This window comes from Rhinoderma darwinii, chromosome 2 (assembly GCF_050947455.1).
Source record: "Rhinoderma darwinii isolate aRhiDar2 chromosome 2, aRhiDar2.hap1, whole genome shotgun sequence".
NCBI lineage: Eukaryota > Metazoa > Chordata > Amphibia > Anura > Rhinodermatidae > Rhinoderma > Rhinoderma darwinii.
Genome location: NC_134688.1, coordinates 196,327,562 through 196,351,725, shown reverse-complemented (window position 1 = coordinate 196,351,725; position 24,164 = coordinate 196,327,562). Strand labels below are relative to the sequence as shown.

Below are 24,164 nucleotides of genomic sequence, written 5' to 3'. Positions count from 1 at the left end.
TAATAATACATTGTAATAATTTGGACTGTTACGGACGCATCGATACCAGTTATGTTAATTTTTTTTTTTTTACATTGCTTTTGGGGGAGAAATGGTAAAAGTTTTTTTTTCAACTTTTAAGATTTTTATATATATATATATATATATATAATGAAAACTTTATTTAACTGTATTTACCTTTTTTTATTTGTCCCCCTATGGGACCTGAACCAGCGATCTAACCAATGTATTAATGTATTGCAGTATACAGACTTCTATTAAGCCCTACCCCTGACAGGGCATAATAGGAGTACAAAGATGGCAGACCTGGGGTCCCTCATTAGGCCCCTAGGCTGCCATGACGACCATCGGTACACCGTGATTGCATCGCGAGGGGGGGTGTGCAACTTCACAGGGGGCAATGCAACATTACAAGGGGCCGTCCCCTGTTTTTAACGACTTAGATGCCGCGGTCGGTTTTCACCGCGGCATCTAAGGGGTTAAACAAGCGAGATACCACTCGTTACACTGTTGTTTCATACAGCCGACACGCTGAAATTTTGGAGCGGGCCAACATGTGAGCCCGCTCAATATTCCTCCATCTAACCTCGGTGTTGGGAAGGGGTTAAGGCCCTGTTCACACCATGTTTTTCATTTATGTTTAGTGTGTATGTCAGGAGAGCTTCAATGTACATGCCAAATGTGTCTATAGGGCTCCGTTGTCAGATATAGGCCAAAAGAGTGTTCTTTTGGCCTCTGTCTGGCCGGTATACGTCAGTATACACAAGAAAACAGTAGGGAATAGTGTAAAAGACTATGTTATTTCACGGGTGCGTGATGCGCGATTAGCGCAGAAATATAGGACATGTCGTGAGTTTTACGCAGCGGACACCGGCTGCGTAAAAATCATGGACTGTCTGCACAGCCCCATAGACTAATATAGGTACGTGCGAGGCACGTGAAAATCACGCGCGTTGCACGGACGTATATCACGTTCGTGTAAATCCTCCCTTAGGCTATGTGCACACGACCTATTTTCAGATGTACTTTAGCCGTTTTATGCCTCGAATTACGCCTGAAAAGACGGCTCCAATACGTCTTCAAACATCTGCCCATTGCTTGCAATGGGTCTTACAATGTTCTGTTCAGACGAGGTGTAATTTAACGCGTCGCTGTCAAAAGACGGCGCGTAAAATTACACCCGCGTCAAAGAAGTGCAGGACACTTCTTGGGACGTTTTTGAAGCTGTTTTTCATTGACTCCAATGAAGAACAGCTCCAATTACGTCTGTAAAAGATGCCGCGAAAAACGCGAGTACACGCAAAAACGTCTGAAATTCAGGAGCTGTTTTCGCCTGAAAACAGCTCCGTAATTTCAGACGTATTTTGCGTTGTCGTGTGAACATACCCTTAGGAACGTCAGGAACAAATTCAGAGCTCGATCCTAAAAGAACAGACAATGATGAGAGAAACTAGAGGAAAAGACGGAGATGTATCCAAGGGACCAGCCCTGGATCAATAACCAGGAGCGAGGACAACAATTATTAGAACCAGAGGGTGCAAAACAATGGCATAAATCCATAGGCGAAGGTCAAGATCACAGTCAAAAATTCCTAACAGACACAGGCTAGTAGTAAGACATTTACCTTAACTGGTTGCCGACACAGGACGAGTATGCTCGTCCTGAGCGGCGAGCACTTTGCGCATTAGGACGAGCATACTCGTCCTGTGTGACAGCTGTCTCTGCGCGCGATCGAGAGCGGGGCAACGGCTGTAAGGCATCATTTACACGAGCGTAATATACGTGCGTGCTTTTCACGCATGTCGTACGCACCTATATTAGGCTATGGGGCAGTGCAGACAGTCCGTGAGTTTTGCGCAGCGTGAGTCCGCTGCGTAAAACTCACGACATGTTCTATATTCCGCCGTTTTTCGCGCATCACGCACCCATTGAAGTCAATGGGTGCGTGAAAACCACGCATGCCGCACAGAAGCCCTTCCTTGCGAACTGTGTGAATCGCGCAACAGCTGTCAAACTGTGAATGTAAACAGAAAAGCACCACGTGCTATTCTGTTTACAAACATCCAAACGGAGTGTCATAATGATGGCGGCTGCGTGAAAATTACGCAGCCGCGCATCATACACTGATGACACACGCAGCTATTAAGTGCCTTTTGCGCACGCAAAACGCAGCGTTTTTTGCATGCGCAAAACGCACACGCTCATGTAAATCAGGCCTAATACACAGCCACTGCCAGCGGAGAGGGGAGAAACCTCTTCTCTCCGCCGTTAACCCTGTGAATGCCGCGATGAAAGCTGATCGCTGCGTTCAAGGAGAGGGGACTGCACATTGATCGCGTCACAGAAGATAACTGTGAGGCGATCAAAGCCCACAACTCATATGGCCAGACAGCCCAGGGTCCATTGAAGGACCCCAGGGCTGTCTGAACATATTCCCTGTTGATAGGGCATACTGAGGTATGCCCTAACAACTGCCTGTGTACAATCAGTACACAGGCTAATGTACTAGCATATAGATATAGGCCAGTACATTACAGCTACAAAATAAAAATCAAAATGATAAATCCCTTTATGGGATTAAAAAAAAAAGTTAAATGAATGTAAAAAAAATGAATGATAAATAAATAAAAAGTAAAAAAAATACACACTTTTTTATAATAAATAAACATTTTTAAAATATAAGCCCCAAACCTTGAAATAATATAGACATATTTGGTATCACCACGACCGTAACAACCTGTACAACAAATGTATAACATTATTTATGATCATCGGTGTATGGTGTAAAAAAACAAATTTTCGCCAAAATAAAAATGTATAGAAATTAAACGATAATGTATTTGTACCAAAAAAATGGTACCTACATAAAGTACAACTCGTCCCGCAAAAAACAAAGTCTCATACAACTACGTCGTACAAAAAATAAAAGAGTTATGAGCGTCGGGATGCAAAGAGGGAAATGTAAAAAAATTGCTCTGTCCTCAAAGCCAAAATTGTCCGTGTCCTTAAGGGGTTAACACACAGGCAGTTGTTCTATAGCAGAACTTCCCCTTAAGGCCTCATTTACACGAGCGTGTGCGTTTTGCGCGCGCAAAAAACGCTGCGTTTTGCGCGCGTTTGTATGGCGTATGCACTGCGTATACGCAGCCTTGTTGCGTTTTAAACGCGCGCACGACAAGCGTTTGCATCGCGCGTAAAAAACGCAGAGGGGATTAGTGGGACGGCCGCCTACAAATAGGCCAGCTGGCCCAACCCCTGCTTGCTGGTAGACATCTATTTGCAAGGTTAATTCCGCCTCTGCAGAAACCACAGTGTTTGTTTTTCCCTTCAAATTGGAATCGCTTTGACACCCAACTATTATGGCTTCGCCAGCACTGGCGCGTGTGCTTCTTCTATGGATGATCTCACGTCGGTTTGGCCAGCGCCGACACATGCTGCAGCACCACACGCCTGGAAGAAGTCGCATTTGGGTTCACCCACTTGTGGCCCAACGTACAATAAAAGGGCATTTCCATACCCTGTTTGAGGACTTACGGCGGCATCCCGACAAATTTCGAGCCTTCTGCCGCATGTCTGTGGCCACATTTGACCTTCTGCTTGAGCAAACTCGCTCTGGTCTCACCTTCCAGAATACGAACATGAGACGCTGCATTTCGCCCGAGGAACGTCTGCTTGTGACCTTGAGGTATGTATGAAGCTGCTATAACTTAGTCCATGCCGCTGTCTGCTTTACCAGCCCCCCACTAACATGTGTTCTTCCTTTCTTTTTCTTTCTCTTTATTTTCTAGATTTCTGGCCACAGGTAATAGTTATCATTCGTTGCATTTTGAATTTCTTTTGGGAGTGACCACCATTTCATTCATTGTCACATCCACCTGTGTCGTGTTGTGGCAGAGTTTAAAGAGCACGGTCATGCCTCAGCCCACGACAGAACAGTGGCTAAGTATATCAGAGGGATTTCTTAGAGCTACTGAATTTCCTAATTGCATTGGTGCCCTTGACGGCAAACACATTCGTGTGAGAAAGCCCCCACGCAGTGGCTCGCAATACTATAACTACAAGCAGTATTTTTCCATGGTATTGTTAGCCTTGGCGGACACTAATTATTGTTTCACTATTGTTGACATTGGCTCGTATGGAAGCTCGGCAGATGCCCGCATATTCCGTACATCAAGAATGGGGAAGCGACTCGTGAATAGGCGACTGGGGTTGCCGGAACCCTCCATCCTCCCAGGCTCCAGCGGGCCCCCAATCCCGTATGTAATCGTGGCAGATGAGGGGTTCGCACTCACAAGGCAAGTCATGCGTCCCTTTCCAAGAAGGGGCTTGGATGACCGTAGGCGCATGTTCAATCTCCGCCTGGGCAGAGCTCGGCGATGTGTCGAATGTGCCTTTGGCATTATGTCGAACAGGTGGCGTGTCTTTCTGTCAACAATGCAGTTGTCCATGCATAATGTCACACGTGTTATCCAAGCGGGTGTAGTTCTGCATAACTTCTGCCGCATTAATGATGCAAACTTTGATGCTGACTATATCATAACACACGCAGACACCACTGACAATGTCCCGGTGATTCCTCTAGGGCGATCTGTCTCCTCCGGCCTTCGAGTTCGTGATACTTTGGCGGCATATTTTGAGTGCCCATCTGGACCAGCACCGTGGGGGGCTGATGACCTGTGAAGGGGTGAATGTTCTTTTGACGCTTCACTACCGACCTGAGATGTGGGCATTTTTTGTTTTGTTTCTTTTGTGTGTTGGGGTTGGGGTAGGGACTCGCAAAACATGAGGACCCTTGACGCGGGTTGCGAGCTTATATCTCTCGGGGTTTGAGCAGGACTTTACACAGTTGGCGACTTACTTTGCCCATATATCCTGTTGTGCGGACTGCAGTTAGGGAACTCCAATTGCAAGTGTACTTATTTTGCTTCAGGGCCCATGGCAGGACCTAAACTTTGGAATCCCTTACAAGCCATGTCAAACCACGAGAGATTAACTAAAACCTCATATCACATGTCCATGCATTGGTCCAAAAGGCCAGAAGTGTGTGAGAGTGTAGGCTAAGGAAATGTGTGCCAAACCTTCTGTTGGGTGGTCGAAAAGAATAATAAAACGAAACAAAACCATGATTTTTTTTTTTTTTATCAAGGGATTCGGACCAATCCCAAATTTTTGGCTAAAAAAATAACACACCAACATGGTGTAACGAAATCCAAACGAAAAACAGGATCACACAATATACGTGGCCAGGCCTGCACCACACACAACAGTGCCGTCCAGAAATATTGGCACCAACACACTCAGAGGTGTTGGTATAGTTGGGCTGGGGAGGCATATGCCTGCATTTCAGCACCACTATGCTGGACCTGGAGCTGGGTAGGTTGTTCCTGGCCAGCATAGTGGTGCTGATGTGGTGGCTGGAATGTGGGCCCCGCAAAGTGGGGAGCCATAGGGCGCATGTATGGATGCGGACGGGCCATATGGGGAACAGGGTGAAATTGGCCAGGCACCTGGGCCGTGGGTGGCGGCATGTAAGTATTTCGCCACTGCTCGATTGCCGTGAAACACGGATGGGGATTGTGTGGCGGTCTGCAAGCGTCGATCAATGTGACGATCGACGCCTGCAGACGGCCCATAAGGTCCATCGGCACCAGGCGTAGGAGGGGCACAATGCTGCGGCCAAAGGCATCATTGCCATCCTCCTCTGCGGCTCGCCTCAAATACTCGAGTACCCGCGTATCCACCTGGGCAGATGTGGAGGGCTGTGGGGCACGAAGACGCCGACTGCGGGCTCGCACGGGCCGCTCCTGGGCTGGAGAGCCAACCGGCCGTTCTGACTGGCCTGGTGCGGGCTCCTGGGGTGTCGGCTCGGGGCTGGGTGGCAGGATATTGGGAGCAGGGGCTTCGGCCACAGACTCCCCCACGTCAGTCTCCTCTGCTGTATCCTCCAAATTGTCGGTGGTTCTACAAGGAGGCAAAAAATTATGAGTACAAAATCTAACAATGCCCACAACAACACGTTGACAGACAGGACCTGGACAAACACACAGTACACTCATGCAACGACATAAATGCTTACGTGCGCATATCCATGATGTCCTTCAGGAACATCAGCTGTTTCGTATACATGTAGGGCCGTTTGCGAGATGCCCCATCTCCGCTGCGTCCCTTGTCACCCATCTCTCGCCTGAATTGATCACGGCAGCTCCGCCACCGTGTCTTGATATCTTGGACTGGTGTATGTAACAAAAACAAAACACGCCATCAGAACTATCACCTCTCACTACAAAATGAAGGGCCCTGCAATGGCAATGCGGTGGGACGTGCGAAGCACCTGCTCCACCAAAGTTTCTCGTGCTCATGTGCGCAATACACATACAGGGCCCATGTTTTCTATAGGCATGACAGCCATTGACAGAAAATGCAAGGTACTCACCCAACCGAGTGCGGTCACGGGTTCGGCCTGTCTCCCACTCTTGCCCAAAGAGGTTTTTGGCCACCAACTCCCATGCGTCCTCCTTCACCGTCCTGTTGTGATACTCCTCACATCTGTTATCCCATATTGCTGGATGCTCCTGGATAAAAAGAATGAGGCGCTCCACATCCATCCCGCGCGGCATGGCTGTAGTATGTGGCTGTGAAATACTCCAAAATATCCCCAGACAACTCTCCTGGCACTGGCTAGTCTTGCCCCCTCGCACTTGAAAGGCAGGCACTTCCTGGTTTGGAGAAGCTTTGTGTAGCTTTATAGACTAATTAGAATGGACATAACAGCTCTTGCGTGTTTTTCGCGCATGCAACGCAGGACCGTCCGTGTGGCATGCGTTGTTTTCACGCACCCATTGAAGTCAATGGGTGCGTGTTGCGTGAAAAACGCAAGATTATAGAACATGTCGTGAGTTTTACGCAACGCACTCACGCAGCGCAAAATACACGCATCGTCTAAACAGCCCCATAGGCTATTATAGGTGCGTACGACACGCGTGAAAAGCACGCGCGTCGCACGCGCGTATAATACGCTCGTGTAAACGAGGCCTAAATCTGCTGCCAGGCGTGACGTGGCAGGTTGGCGTGGAAACCCGTCGCGGCTGCTCTGCTAGGGGGCCTATTTCGAGATTGAGTAGGCACGTATGCAATAACAGGATTGTGGTGAAAGATCTCCTTAGATTAAGACATCTATTTAATGCACTAAAACCAGCTGACTACTGCTACCTTCAGCAGTATTTGTGGGGGGGGCACAAGAGAGCACTTGGTATATTGTAGTTACAGATGAGCGAATTTGCTTTGCCTGCCGTTTGCGAACAGCTGAATTTCCTATTACGGAGCTGTATTTTTCCCATACAAGACAACGGAGGAAAAATGCAGCCTCCAATGTCCTATATACTAGAAATACAGATCTGTAATAGGAAATATTCACATTAGCAAAATAAAGGCAAAGCAAATTTTCACTGAATCTATTTAAAATGAACGTGTCCATGGCTACTTCCACCGCACCTGCTATATAGCGTGCACTTTCATGGCTGTCTGTGGTAGAACCTCTTGTGACCTAGATATTTTAGGTGACTGGGGCTGATTTCTGGAAGGAAAAAAAAAAATGCTCTGCAACTTTCCAATATACTATGAGGAAGATTTAGTTAGACTGGCGTTTCATACACTAGTCTAAAACCAAAATAGGTTGGAGAAAGATGTGCCATAAATGCAAATTCTATGCTTGCCATGATCAGGCATATATTTGTGCTATAATTTATGCCGATTTCTGGCGTAAATTATAGTAAATCTGTTTGTGCCTGCGGGAGGCCACGCTCCTCTTACTAAACCCTGCCCACTTTTCTTAAAGCCCAAAAAGTCGCAAATTATTGTGAAATTATTGACATGCGCCATAATTTGCAATATCGTAATGCCAGAAAACTGCCGTAAAGCCGCTCAGAAATTCCCCCCTTTGTGTTTCAATTCCTCACCATTTTCAAATTCTTTGCCGTCAGTGAATGAGAACATTCTAGAGCCTGAAAACCCATAGTCCCGTTCACAGCTGAGATGTGGATACGATGGTATCCAGTCTACGCAATGCTCTGTGAGCTAAACAGCCTGGACTCCAGACTGATACATTGTAGCAAACTACCAGACAGATTTGTGCTACTAATGTATTTAGATCACAGAGGATTGCCTCAACTAGATACAATTTGTTTTTGCAAAAGCGATGAAATCATGGATTACAACCTCCTATGCAGTGGCTATATTCCTAATACCCATAATGTAATGATTGCAGAAACCGTATAGTTATTCGCTTTTTATCAGGCATTCTGGTATTCTTGACCGGAAAAAAAGAGTTGCAGCATTAAAAGTGAGAGAAACTCTACAAAAACCTGATGAACCCGTCGATAGAATCCGTTAGGATTCTCTGAGATCCTTTTAAAAACGTAACATAGCTGTCATAGCTCTGTTATGAACCAAAGCTCTGCTGCTAGTGTGAATAGAGCCCTATAGATCTGTGTGGTATAGATACGAAACAGTATGTGCATAGATTGCTATGGGACCATACTGTATCTCTGATTATAATGACACAGGGAGGTTTTTGCTCTCACGGATTCCATGAGAATCCACAAGAAAATAATTGTAGTGTGCTCCATTGCATGCCGCTTTATAGAGCTATTCTCCCCTCATGCTTTGCTGACAGGTCTGTAATACAGATCAACAGAGGCCCTAAGCCTACATGTAAATAAAATTGTCAAAGCCCATAGAGAAAACGATCTCATTATATTCAGGAAGATTGACTGTAGTATAAATATGATTGTTCTTGTCAAACCGCTGACTGCTCATGACATTCTGAGGAGCTGCAGATACTGAGCAATATGAAACATGCAGTGATTATTTACTACCACCAGGTGGCACATTAGCCAACAGATAAATGTGTAATTATAGGATGACGTAAGGCTTCGTTCACATCTGCGTTTTATTGTTATGTGGGCAAAACAATTTGGGAATTTCGGAGAAGAATCTTGGATCATATTGTAAATATTAGGAGAGCAGAGGACACTTGTCTAGCGAAGCATGTGCGAGAGGTACACAACAACAAAGAAGAGGAAATTACATTCCAGGCTATTGAGGTGATCAGATCATCTAACCGTGGGGGCAATCTAGATAGACTCTTCCTTCAAAAGGAATTTAGGTGGATCTATCGACTAAAAACACTACACCCCGATGGTATCAATGACTATATGTAATTTACTAGTTTTATATAAGCCATGATAAGTCTGCCATTCTGTACATATAGCTTTAGTTATCACCCCTTGTCTCATATCTTAAAGGGAATGTGTCGCTAGAATTTTTTTATTTTTTTTAGTTAAACGATTATTATTTAAATGATTAGACATTGTTTTAATTTTTTCAATTTTTTCACAAGTCAGGAAATATTATAAATTGGATTCTAATTTATAACATTTCCATGTGCTGGTCACTAGAGGGAGCAGTTCCCAAAATTGCAGCATGGTCAATGTGGTAAAGCAACCTCATTGCTTTATGCTGCAAATTTGGAGTAGACACACTCTCTCTAGTGTTCTCACACAATCCCCCCTCCCTTATTCTGGCTAGTGCCAGGATGAAGGAGGGGGTTGAATCTTCAAACCTCCTACACTGTGTGCCGCCATGTTCTGAGCGACTGCACAGTGTAGGAGGATTAGATACAGTGGTCAGCAGACAGTATAACACGAACATAATACACACATCACATACACGAACATAAATTACCTTCTCCTGCCGCCTCCGCTCCTATTCCTTGCGCCTTCGCTTCCTTGAACATATGGCCGGAAGCCGCGGCTGGAAGTCGTCATCTTACTGTCTGGCAGCAGCTTCCGGTCCACAAGAAAATGGCGCCAATTTCGCTCTGCGAACGAGCTTTGTTTTGGTCTGTGGGAGCGGCGCATGCGCCGTTCCCACACGGCGTACACTGCAGAGAATGGAACGGCTCCCTTTTGCATTCTCTTTGGGGTTGTATTTGCCGTATTCCATCTCTGTATGTGTCGTCAATCGACACATTCAGAGATGAAAAAAAAATGGCAGCTCCCATAGAGAAGTAAAAGTAAGAAAAAAGTAAAAAGTAGAACACAAGAACACAAATAAATAAAATGTATTTTAATATCATACTAAAAGCCATATTATATAAAAAAATATATTTCATGACACCTTCCCTTTAAGGTCTAAAATAGGCTGGTCATTAAGGGGTTAAAGGTGCCAATGTAAAGTGTGCAAGCACTAGAAACAAAGATATATTGATACATTAGTGTCATAATCTAATTATGCCAATGTGGCAAATGAATTGATAAACCACGGTTAGATGGTAACAAATATGGGGTGTGATATGCAGTGAGAACCAGAACCAATATCATAACATATATACAGCCCTAGAACCAAGCTCAGTACATAAATACAGCACCAGAACAAAGCTCAGTACATATATACAGCACCAGAACCAAGCTCAGTACATATATACAGCACCAGAACAAAGCTCAGTACATATATACAGCACCAGAACAAAGCTCAGTACATAAATACAGCACCAGAACAAACTCAGTACATATATACAGCACCAGAACAAAGCTCGGTACATATATACAGCACCAGAACAAAGCTCAGTACATATATACAGCACCAGAACAAAGCTCAGTACATAAATACAACACCAGAACTAAGATCATAACATATATACAGCACCAGCACAAATACAGCTCAATTTAGTGCAACCCCTGCTGTATAGGTTTGTATGGCGTAAAACTACAGCTCCCAGAATGTCCTGAACAATGGTAAGGATATGCTGGGAGTTGATGTTTCACAAAAAAAAATAATCATATCACCCATCGTCTCACTGCAGAGCATAGTGACTACAGTACAGATTAGATGCAGAATAAACATTTACATTAAGTGACTCACCGGTGACGTCTCCGATACTAGTTATTTTTCTCTTTTCTTCTCCATCCGGTACAGACCTCTCGGATGACTTTTCTCGGCTACAGCACATTTCTGCAGTTTGCCGTTTAGATGTATTCATCTTCTAACTTTTCAAACATTTATGCACCTATAAACAAAGATAAAATTCTCATGGTGCCACACACTAAGCCACAAAATATAATAGCGCCATACACCTAACAACTATATGGGAGCCCAACTTCGATATAAGAGCATCTAAGCACTGTATGGGATAACTAACGACTGTATGGGGTACCTAATGACTATGTGGTGGCCTAACTACTATATGGGGGCACCTAAGTACTGTATGGGGGAACTAACTACTATATAGGACACCTAACTACTGTATGCTAGTTTAATTACTGTATGGGGTGAACTACCTAACTACTATATGGGGGCCTAACTACTGTATGGGGACCTAACAAATGTATGGCGGCGCCTAACTACTGTATGAAGGGAACTAACAACTTTATGGGGCCTAACTACTGTGTGGGGCCTAACAACTATATGGGGATGCCTAACTACCTTATGTGCAGAACTAACTACTGTGTGTGGGCACTATTACTGTTCAGGGCCAAAAATGGAGAACTATTACTGTTTGGCAGCACTATTACTGTTTTGTCGGCACTATTACTGTGTGGAGCACAAAAAAGGGGTGCCATTACTGTGTGGGGCATTAAAATGGCATTATTACCGTCATTATGGCCAGATGAGGAAGAAAAGGAAAATGAACGACTCCAATTAGAGAAGACCTGTAAGACACTGGATATAACTGTGGCGTAATCACTGATATGGTCTGCAGAGCACTTGTATAGAACTGGTATCTACCCCTATATGGTCACTGTATCCTGTTAATATTGGTCTTTGTATAGTTGTTTTCATTCATTAAGAGTTTGATAATATTATTCAGTCATAATGTGGTGGTATTACGAGGTTCTGCTCTGGAGGGATTATTCAGTAACAGCATGGTTGTATTATTCAGTCACTAGGTAGCGTTAATATGTGGTCATAATGTGGAGGTATTATTCAGTAACAGTATGATAGTATTATTTAGTCACTGTATGGTGGGGGTAGTATGTTGTCATAGTATGTGGTCATAGTGTGGAGGTATTTGTCACAATGGGTGTGTAGACCCACTGGGCCATACCACCGTAGCGGGATAGCAGCTGGCCAAACAGGATACCAAGGCAAAGTCAATAGTTTGAATATGGGTACCTGTGGCAATATAGACAGTAGCGTACAGACAGTAGTGATGGCAGGCTCGGATGGGACCTTGGCAGCAGGCAGACACCAGGCGTGATGAAATACATCAGGTGTAGTATACGACACAACAGGACTCCAACTCTCTACGGCACAGGAACAAGGTAGCACGGGATACATGATACGGGTAGCAGGAACGGGAACACTGGGAACTGGAAAACACTAACGGACCATTTGCAAAGACTAACATACAGCACAGCTGTATGTGTGTGTAGCAGGGCTGTGCGTGTGTTGCAGAGCTGTGTGTGTGTGTGTGTGTAGAAGAGCTGTGTGTGTGTAGCGCAGAGCTGTGTGTGTGTGTAGCAGAAGTGTGTAGCAGAGCTGTGTGTAGAAGAGCTGTGTGTATGTAGCAGAGGTGTGTGTGTGTGAAGCAGAGCTGTGTGTGTAGCAGAACTGTGTGTATGTGTGTGTGTAGCAGAGCCGTGTGTGTAGCAGAGCTGTGTGTGTGTGTGTAGCAGAGCTCTGTGTGTGTGTGGCAGAGCGATTTGTGGCAGAGCTGTGTGTGTGGAAGAGCTGTGTGTGGCAGAGCTGTGTGCGCGGGGCAGAGGTGTGTGTCTGCGCGCGTGGGGAAAAACTGCGCGCGTTCGTGGAGCAGAGCTGTGCATGCGCGCGCGGGGCAGAGCTGTGTGTGTGCGCGCGCAGCGCATAGCTGTGGAGAGGGGGTTGTGTGGAGTGTGCTTGTGGGGGGGGTTGTGTAATGGTGGGCATGTGTGTGGGGGTGTGTCTGTGGGGTGGGTTGTGTGCAGGGTGCTTGTGGGGGGTTGTGTGATGGTGGGCGTGTGTGTGTGTGGGGGGGGGGGGGTGCGTGCAGGGTCCCCTAGTATTTATTGTGGGGAGAAGATAGAAGTCGCTGTAGGTTAGTATTTATATTTTTCATATTACTAACTTTATGTTTTTTTTGTTTTGCAGGTTCCGCTGGACCTATTGGACTACGTTATAGATTCGTTGGACTACTGCGATGATCTACGTTTTTGTCTTTTTAATAAAATGGTTAACGAGGATTGTGTGGTGGAGTTTTTATTTCAATAAAAATATTTTCTTATGCCTCTGTGTTTTTTTAATACTTTATTACCACCTTAGTAATGGCAGTTGTCTGTTTAACGACGTCCATTACTAAGGTGGGTCTTAGTGTTAGCTATCGGGAAGAGCCAGGTACGATCCAGTACCCGACCATCTGTTGTGACGGCTGGGCACTGGGGCGGCCGCAGGCTGGTATTATTAGGCTGAGCAAGGGCCAGAAACCGTGTGCCTTCACACCCTGGTAATGCTAGGCTGCTGCTATGTTGTATCTGGCTAGTTATGAAAATGGGGGAGAACCCACGTAGATTTTTGTTTTAAAAAAATTTAATTAAAAAATTACGTGGGGTCCCCCCCAATTTTTCTATAACCAACCAGATACAACACAGCAGCAGCCTAGCATTACCAGGGTGGGAAAAGTTTTTGGCTCTACCCAGCCTCATAATACCAGCTTGCGGACACCCCAGTGCCTGACCATTACTACAGGTGGTCGTGTACTGGATCGTACCTGGCTCCTTCCGATTCCCCTGGTGGCGGTGGGTACCGGGTTAATAATGGGGGTTAGTATTAGCCTTTTTACTGGCTAATATTAAGCCCCGCCTTAGTAATGGATGTCGTCAAACAGACAACTGCCAATAATAAAATATAAAAAAACAGACATAAGAAAATATTTTTCTTGAAACAAAAACTCCCCCACACAATCCTCGCTAACCATTTTACTTAAACAAAAACCATAGATCATCGCAGTAGTCCACCGAATCTACGACGTAGTCCAATAGGTCCAGCGGAACTTACAAAAAAAATAAAGTTAGGCCTCAAGCACACTTCAGTGAAATGCTTTAGTGTGCTATCCGTTTTTTTTTAACGAATAGCACACTGACCCATTCATTTCTATGGGGCCATGCACACTTCCTTTTTATTTGTTTTTTTTTTTTTTTTCCGTTTTTGGTGCGTGCTTTATGCACGTTTTTGGGCACGTAGTTAGGACTCCCACTGATTCTGTTATGGCAGGAAGGAGGTGAAGGGAACAAGTGAGCCCTAATCTACCCACCGCCCTGTCCCTGCCTACTTGCAACGACCCGCCCTAGGCGACGGGGTACAACTTGGCGGCGGTCCCTACGCTGACTAAGTGCAAAGGAATACAAACAGGGAACAAGCAAGGGAAGGGGCAGTAGCCCACGGAACACCGTGAGGAAACGGAGTGGTGAACGAGCCAGTCAGGATCAGGATGTAGTGGAGTATACCAACGCAGAGCGCGGAGCAGGAAGCAAGCCAGGAGCAGAGCGAAGCAGGATAAGCGGGAACTGAAGCAAGGCAGAAGCACGGCAGAAGCAGGCTGGAGCAAGGCAGCAGTGGGGCCAGGAATCCAAGAAGAATAACAAGCAATGAGGAAGAGAAAACGGCAGGTATAAATGGACAGGGGGCGGAGCTAACTCCGACTGACCAGGCCGCGATAGGCTCTCCCACTCCTGAGCCTGCCACCCTGATTGGTGGGAGCCGGTGTCAGTCTAAGAGGTCTGGCCTCAGGTGTCGACTGATTAATCCTGGGAGTATCCACAGACGTAGTGCCTGGCAGATCCTTTACAGTACTCCCCCTTTTATGAGGGGCCACCGGACCCTTACTAAGAGGACCCGGTTTAGTGGGGAAGAGAAGGTGGAACCTCCTGACCAATACCCCAGCGTGAACATCTCGAGCAGGTACCCAAGTCCTCTCCTCCGGCCCGTATCCTCTCCAATGGACCAGGTACTGGAGGGAGCCCTGGATCATCCTACTGTCCACAATCTTGGCCACCTCGAATTCCACCCCCTCAGGGGTGAGAACGGGAACAGGAGGTTTCCTCGAGGGGGACCAGGACGGGGAGCAGCGTTTAAGGTGGGAGGCATGAAAGACTTTGTGTATGCGAAAGGATGGGGGTAGCTCCAGACGGAAGGATACAGGGTTGAGGACTTCAATGACCTTATAAGGCACAATAAATCGGGGAGCAAACTTCCTGGACGGGACCTTAAGGCGCAAGTTCCTAGACGACAACCACACCAGATCCCCGACGACAAACCGGGGGTTAGCAGAACGTCTTCTATCAGCCTGAATCTTTTGTACGCTCTGGGACGCCTCTAGGTTCTTCTGAACCTGGGCCCAGACTGTGCACAGTTCCCGATGAACGTCCTCTACCTCGGGATTATTGGAACAACCAGGAGAAACGGAGGAGAACCTTGGATTAAACCCGAAATTACAGAAAAACGGGGAGACCCCTGACGAGTTACTGACCCGGTTATTCAGGGAAAATTCGGCGAGGGGAAGGAATGAGACCCAATCAAATTGACAGTCAGAGATGAAACACCTTAAATATTGTTCCAGGGATTGATTAGTCCTTTCCGTTTGGCCATTAGTTTTGGGATGGAAGGCGGAGGAGAAGGACAGATCAATCTCCAACTTTTTACAAAAAGCTCTCCAAAATAAGGAAACAAATTGAACGATATTGACTGGGGCCCCATGGAGACGCAAAATGTGTTTAACAAACAAAGAAGCTAACGTCTTGGCGTTAGGTAGTTTCTTAAGGGGCACAAAGTGGCACATCTTGCTGAAGCGGTCTACTACCACCCACACCACCGACTTGCCCAGAGATGGAGGCAAATCGGTGATAAAATCCATGCAGATATGGGTCCAAGGTCTCTGGGGAATGGGCAAAGAACGTAGTAAGCCCGCAGGTCGGGACCTAGGGGTCTTGGACCTAGCACAAACCTCACAAGTGGCGACGTAAGCCCTAACGTCTTTAGGCAACCCAGGCCACTAATAGTTTCTGGTAATGAGGTGTTTGGTACCCAAGATGCCAGGATGACCAGATAGTGCGGAGTCATGGTTTTCCCTGAGTACCCTTAGCCGGTATTGCAGGGGGACAAACAGCTTGTCCCCAGGGAGGACCTTCCTGACATGCTCCACGTGGGAGGACCAGTCCTTGGAAAACACCAGTATGTCATCAAGGTACACTACAAGAAAAATTCCCAGGTAATCTCTCAGAATTTCATTAATAAAATTCTGGAAGACGGCAGGGGCATTACACAACCCAAAGGGCATGACCAGGTATTCGAAATGACCTTCAGGCGTGTTGAACGCAGTCTTCCACTCATCCCCCTCTTTGATGCGGATAAGGTTATATGCCCCCCGTAGATCGAACTTAGAGAACCATTGGGCCCCCTGAACCTGATTAAAAAGATCCGGAATCAAAGGAAGGGGATACTGGTTCCTGACTGTGACCTTATTCAAGTTCCGATAGTCAATGCACGGCCTAAGACCACCATCCTTCTTCCCCACGAAGAAGAAGCCAGCACCTACAGGAGAAGTCGAGGGGCGAATGAAACCCTTGGCCAGGCATTCTTGGATATACTCCCTCATAGCTTCACGTTCAGGACATGAAAGATTAAATATCCTACCCTTAGGAAGCTTAGCACCAGGTACCAAATCGATGGCGCAATCGTAATCTCTATGAGGGGGCAACACCTCGGAGGCCTCCTTAGAAAACACATCAGCGAAGTCCTGAACAAACTCAGGTAGCGTGTTTACCTCCTCACGGGGAGAAATAGAGTTAACCGAAAGACATGACGTCAGGCATTCACTACCCCATTTGGTGAGATCCCCAGTATTCCAATCAAACGTGGGATTATGCAGCTGCAACCAGGGAAGACCTAATACCAGATCGGACGATAATCCCTGCATCACCAGTACAGAGCACTGCTCCAAATGCATGGAGCCAACAAGGAGTTCAAAAACAGGAGTATGCTGAGTAAAATAACCATTAGCAAGAGGAGTGGAGTCGATACCCACTACCGGGACAGGATAAGGCAAATCAATAAAAGGCATTTTTAGAGACATAGCAAATTCCACAGACATGATATTAGCAGATGAGCCAGAATCCACAAAGGCACTGCCAGTGGCAGACCGGCCAGCAAACGAGACCTGAAAGGGAAGCAAAATTTTATTGCGTTTCATATTAACGGGAAATACCTGTGCGCCCAAGTGACCTCCCCGATGATCACTTAGGCGCGGAAGTTTTCCGGCTGCTTATTCTTGCGCCTGGGACAGGTGTTCAGTAGATGCTTGTCACCCCCACAATAGAAGCAGAGACCATTCTTCCTGCGGAACTCTCTAAGTTGTCGAGGGGACATGGAGGCCCCGAGTTGCATAGGTACCTCCGAGTCTTCCGTGGAAGAGCGAGGAGACGGGACCTCGGGGGGAATCGCAGGGAAGTCAGAGGGGAAAACATTGAAACGTTCAAGCTGACGTTCCCTGAGACGTCGGTCAAGTCGTACTGCTAGGGCCATAACCTGGTCTAGGGAGTCAGAAGAGGGGTAGCTAACAAGCAGATCCTTCAGGGCGTCAGATAATCCTAACCTAAACTGGCACCTTAGGGCCGGGTCGTTCCACCGAGAAGCTACGCACCACTTTCTAAAATCAGAACAGTATTCCTCAACAGGTCTCCTACCCTGACGTAAGGTCACCAGCTGACTCTCGGCTAAGGCAGTCCTGTCAGTCTCGTCGTAAATGAGTCCGAGGGCAGAGAAAAAACGATCGACGGAGGAAAGTTCAGGAGCCAAGGAGAAGGCCCACTCTTGGGGCCCTTCCTGGAGTCGGGATATAATGATACCCACCCGCTGGTTCTCGGAACCTGAGGAGTGAGGTTTTAGACGGAAGTAAAGTCTGCAACTCTCCCGGAAGGAGAGAAAAGTCTTACGGTCCCCTGAGAACCGGTCAGGTAACTTGAGGTCGGGTTCTAGAGGTGAGGTGAGGGGTACTACTATGGCAGCGTCAGACTGGTTGACCTTCTGAGCCAGGGCCTGGACCTGTAGGGAGAGGCCCTGCATCTGCTGGGTCAGGGTCTCAAGGGGGTCCATGATAGCGTCAGCGTAGGAGAAATGGTAGACTAGGTATGGGCTTGTTATTATGTTATGGCAGGAAGGAGGTGAAGGGAACAAGTGAGCCCTAATCTACCCACCGCCCTGTCCCTGCCTACTTGCAACGACCCGCCCTAGGCGACGGGGTACAACTTGGCGGCGGACGCTGACTAAGTGCAAAGGGATACAAACAGGGAACAAGCAAGGGAAGGGGCAGTAGCCCACGGAACACCGTGAGGAAACGGAGTGGTGAACGAGCCAGTCAGGATCAGGATGTAGTGGAGTATACCAACGCAGAGCACGGAGCAGGAAGCAAGCCAGGGGCAGAGCGAAGCAGGATAAGCGGGAACTGAAGCAAGGCAGAAGCAGGCTGGAGCAAGGCAGCAGTGGGGCCAGGAATCCAAGAAGAATAACAAGCAATGAGGAAGAGAAAACGGCAGGTATAAATGGACAGGGGGCGGAGCTAACTCCGACTGACCAGGCCGCGATAGGCTCTCCCACTCCTGAGCCTGCCACCCTGATTGGTGGGAGCCGGTGTCAGTCTAAGAGGTCTGGCCTCAGGTGTCGACTGATTAATCCTGGGAGTATCCACAGACGTAGTGCCTGGCAGATCCTTTACAGATTCTGGGAACATTTGGAGCATTTTATGCACCAAAGAATTGATCAAACGCTTTTTTACGCAAGACGGTTTTTAAAAACGCTTGTTTTCCCATTGATGTAAATGGGAAGCTTAATCAAGTGTTTGACGCTTTTTTTGCATATTTTTTTACGCATTTTGTGCACGCTTTTTGGCGTATAATTAGGACTCCCATCGACTATGGGAACATTTGGCTTGTTTTACGTGCAAAGGAATTGACTCGACACTTCTTTATTTACACAACGCATTTTTTAAAAACGCGTGTGTAAAAAAGCGCGTTGTATGTACTAACAGCGCGCTTTACCTATTATGTAAATTAAAAGCATAATAAAGCGATTTTTGATGCGGTTTTTGGCACGTAAAATGCGCAAAAAAAATGCGGCAAATACACGCTGTGTGAACATGTCAACTAAAAAGTCATTCACCAGAAGGGTTTCCCTCTTGACTTTCATCATTCTTAGCCATTTGGTGTGACCTATAGCTTCTACCAGCTACATTGTAAAAGCTCTCCCAAAATAGCAGCCGGACACTGCTTAGCAATTTGAAGACACCTTTTCCTGGCTTGTAGCCAAAAATAGGGAGGGGGGGGTGAGTCTCCCTCCCACATTTACAGCAGCTGTGAGTCAGTTTGCTTTCCCTTATTCACCTTGCTGTAATTCTGGGAAGTGCTCCCTCTGGCAGCCAACATAGGAAAACATGTGAAATTATTATTTGATTTATTAAACTTCCCACCATGTGGAAGAAAAAAAAAACGCCGTAAAAAATATAATAAAAATAAGTAAAATACTTTTTTTTTAAATTTAATTTGCGACACATTCCCTTTATTGCTGCCAACTTACTAATGGCCTCTGACAGATTGACAGCGTCCATTACTAAGGCGGGGCTTAGTGTTAGCCGGTGAAAAAGCTAACACTAACCCCCATTATTACCCTGGTACCCACCGCGACCAGGGGTGCAAGGAAGATCCAGTACCCGACCATCTGTAGTGATGGTCGGATACTGGGGTGACCGCAGGCTGGTATTATTAGGCTGGGAAAGGCCAAAAACGGTGGCCATTCCCAACCTGGTAATGCTAGCCTGCTGCTGCTGTGTTGTATCTGGCTGGATATGAAAAATGGGGGGGAACCCCACGTCATTTTTTTTTTTATAAAAAATTGGACAGCACGATGTTGGGTTCCCCCATTTTTATAGCCAGCCAGATACAACATAGTAGCAGCAGCCTAGCATTACCAGGGTGGGAAGGTTCACAATTTTTGGCCTTTCCCAGTCTAATAATACCAGACTGCGGGTGCCCCTCTGTCACTACAGATGGTCGGGTACTAGATCATACCCGGCTCTAACTAGTGGCGCTGGGTACCTTGGTAATAATGGGAATTAGTGTTAACCTCTTCATGTCTAACATTAAGTCCCCCACTTAGTAATGGGCGTTGTGAATCAGCCAGCGACAATTACTAGGGCGGTAGTTATAAAGTTTAAACAAATACAAAGACATAGATAAAATATTTTATTGAAATAAAAATTCCACACAACCCTCGTTATCCATTTTATTGAGAATAAAAAAAAACGCAGTTATCGAAGTAGTCCTTGAATCTGAAGTAGTCCAACAACCGAACTTGTAAAAAACAAACACACAAAAATAATTCGTATCACGTCAAAAAGGAAAATAATTATTATTCTTACCTTTCCTGGGTCCAGAGCTGGAGCCGCAATGTCAGCGAGCTGGGCCCTATATCTAACCCTATCATGTGTGATACTGTCTGCTGGGCCCTATATCTAATCCAATCATGTGTGATACTGTCTATTGAGTCACTGTATCTAATCCTATCATGTGTGATACTGTCTGTTGAGTCACTGTATCTAATCCTATCATGTGTGATACTGTCTGCTGAGCCACTGTGTCTAATCCTATCATGTGTGATGCTGTCTGCTGAGCCACTGTATCTAATCCTATCATGTGTGATATACTGTCTGCTGAGCCACTGTGTCTAATCCTATCATGTGTGATGCTGTCTGCTGAGCCACTGTATCTAATCCTATAATATGTGCTACTGTCTGTTGAGCTGTGTATCTAATCCTATCATGTGTGATACTGTCTGCTGAGCCACTGTGTCTAATCCTATCGTGTGATACTGTCTGCTGAGCCGCTGTATCTAATCCTATCATGTGTGATACTGTCTGCTGAGCCACTGTATCTAATCCTATCATGTGTGATACTGTCTGCTGGGCCCTATATCTAATCCTATAATATGTGATACTGTCTGTTGAGCTGTGTATCTAATCCTATCATGTGTGATATTGTCTGCTGAGCCACTCTGTCTAATCCTATCGTGTGATACTGTCTGCTGAGCCGCTGTATCTAATCCTATCATGTGTGATACTGTCTGCTGAGTCACTGTGTCTAATCCTATCATGTGTGATACTGTTTGTTGAGCCACTGTATCTAATCCTATAATGTCTGATACTGTCTACTGAGCCGCTGTATATAAGCTTTAGGGTCGTAGTGCTATAGATATGCTGTCTCATATATATATCTATTTGTAGGTAGATTTAGCTTTAGTGCATATCTATTTATATTTAGTGGTTTAGGTGGCATTAGTGTTGCAGGGTGCTGTCGCCATTTTTTTATATCTGCTGTATATCTGCAGTCATAGGTGTTCTTGCACCTGCGTATTTTGTATCATTTAGTTGGAATGTGCTGTTAAATTTTTGTTGTGTTTATGGGATCCATATATGTGGGGTTAGTGACTGCCTCCACTTGTTGTTCTTGCACTCCTCCCACTCTGCCCTGGGTGATTTTAATCAGTTCAATGCTGGATCCTACCATCCCCAGGTATATATGTAGGCTTAGTCCCAGTTCTGGGTGTATGTGCAGCGTAGGTTCCCACCTTACAGAGGTCGCCTTGTCGTGGCAGGTGGGCTAACACTTTTTGATCAAAATGTGCACTAAGAACCTCCCTATTTGTAGGTAGATTTAGCTTTAGTGCATATCTATTTATATTTAGTGGTTTAGGTGGCATTAGTGTCGCAGGGTGCTGTCGCCATTTTTTTATATCTGCTATATATATATATATATATATATATATATATACACTACCGCTCAAAAGTTTAGGGTCACTTAGAAATTTCCTTATTTTTGAAAGAAAAGCACAGTTTTTTTCAATGAAGATAACATTAAGTTAATCAGAAATACACTCTATACATTGTTAATGTGCTAAATGACTATTCTAGCTGCAAACGTCTGGTTTTTAATGCAATATCTACATAGGTGTATAGAGGCCCATTTCCAGCAACCATCACTCCAGTGTTCTAATGGTACATTGTGTTTGCTAACTGTGTTAGAAGGCTAATGGATGATTAGAAAACACTTGAAAACCCTTGTGCAATTATGTTAGCACCGCTGTAAACAGTTTTGCTGTTTAGAGGAGCTATAAAACTGACCTTCCTTTGAGCTAGTTGAGAATCTGGAGCATTACATTTGTGGGTTCGATGAAACTCTCAAAATGGCTAGAAAAAGAGAGCTTTCATGTGAAACTCGACAGTCTATTCTTGTTCTTAGAAATGAAGGTTATTCCATGTGAGAAATTGCCAAGAAACTGAAGATTTCCTACAACGGTGTGTACTACTCCCTTCAGAGGACAGCACACACAGGCTCTAACCAGAGTAGAAAGAGAAGTGGGAGGCCCCGCTGCACAACTGAGCAACTAGACAAGTACATTTGAGTCTCTAGTTTGAGAAATAGACGCCTCACAGGTCCTCAACTGGCAGCTTCATTAAATAGTACCCGCAAAACGCCAGTGTCAACGTCTACAGTGAAGAGGCGACTCCGGGATGCTGGCCTTCAGGGCAGAGTGGCAAAGAAAAAGTCATATCTGAGACTGGCTAATAAAAGGAAAAGATTAATATGGGCAAAAGCACACAGACATTGGACAGAGGAAGATTGTAAAAAAGTTTTATGGACAGACGAATCGAAGTTTGAGGTGTTTGGATCACACAGAAGAACATTTGTGAGACGCAGAACAACTGAAAAGATGCTGGAAGAGTGCCTGACGCCATCTGTCAAGCATGGTGGAGGTAATGTGATGGTCTGGGGTTGCTTTGGTGCTGGTAAAGTGGGAGATTTGTACAAGGTAAAAGGGATTTTGAATAAGGAAGGCTATCACTCCATTTTGCAACGCCATGCCATACCCTGTGGACAGCGCTTGATTGGAGCCAATTTCATCCTACAACAGGACAATGACCCAAAGCACACCTCCAAATTATGCAAGAACTATTTAGGGAAGAAGCAGGCAGCTGGTATTCTATCTGTAATGGAGTGGCCAGCGCAGTCACCAGATCTCAACCCCATAGAGATGTTGTGGGAGCAGCTTGACCGTATGGTACGCAAGAAGTGCCCATCAAGCCAATCCAACTTGTGGGAGGGCCTTCTGGAAGCATGGGGTGAAATTTCTCCCGATTACCTCAGCAAATTAACAGCTAGAATGCCAAAGGTCTGCAATGCTGTAATTGCTGCAAATGGAGCATTCTTTGACGAAAGCAAAGTTTGAAGGAGAAAATTATTATTTCAAATAAAAATCATTATTTCTAACCTTGTCAATGTCTTGACTATATTTTCTAGTCATTTTCCAACTCATTTGATGAATATAAGTGTGAGTTTTCATGGAAAACACAAAATTGTCTGGGTGACCCCAAACTTTTGAACAGTAGTGTATATATATATGTATATATGCACATATTCATACACGCACACATTTTTTTGGGGGGGGGGGGGGGGGCACATATGTATTGGCGCTGTTCCCCCTGATGTTTTTAAGTCCTTAGTGACGCTCCTGGCTGCTAGTGCTGCATTGTTGGATCACTTAAGAGACCCGGCGAGGCAGCTGGCTTCTGGGCCCGGTCGCAATTGCGACCGCTGCGACCCCTATAGCTACGCCACTGGCTGCAGCCCCACTCTAAGGCCCCATGCACACGACCGTAGTTTTTCCCTCCCGTAAATACTGGTCGTAAATACGGGTAATTTGTCACACGTTTTTAACCCGTATTTGACCGGTATTTAAGGACCCGTGCCCGTAAATAAGGGGGGCTGGAAATGATGTCACAATCATGGCCAAACCCCTTAGAAGGGTCACATGATCGCTCAGACGCCATTTTCTCTGCTTCTCTTTATTGGGCCTGCCCGTGCCGTAATTACGGGCTGAAATAGGACATGTTCTATATTTTTCAACAGCCCAGGCACCTTCCCGTACACAAACGGGAAGGTACCCGTGGCCAATAGTAGTCTATGGGTCCGTAATTACGGGCGTTTTTACGGTCGTGTGCATGGGGCCTAACTCCCAAGTTCAGAGGAACCTTTGATCTTTGCCGTTAACCCTTTGAATTCATGGATTGCAACTTTCAAAGAGAGAGTGAG

At 45.8% G+C, this 24,164-nt stretch overlaps 1 protein-coding gene across 1 annotated transcript; it reads right to left on the bottom strand.

The window, feature by feature from the left end:
- Positions 1-5,180: 5,180 nt before the first annotated feature.
- Positions 5,181-6,939, bottom strand: LOC142740933 (uncharacterized). Its single transcript, XM_075850345.1, has 2 exons — positions 6,077-6,939; positions 5,181-5,961 (listed from the first exon to the last, which is right to left on the bottom strand). The coding sequence occupies exons 1-2, from the start codon at positions 6,175-6,177 to the stop codon at positions 5,298-5,300; spliced, it is 765 nt and encodes a 254-aa protein (XP_075706460.1). The 5' UTR covers positions 6,178-6,939; the 3' UTR covers positions 5,181-5,297.
- Positions 6,940-24,164: the final 17,225 nt, after the last annotated feature.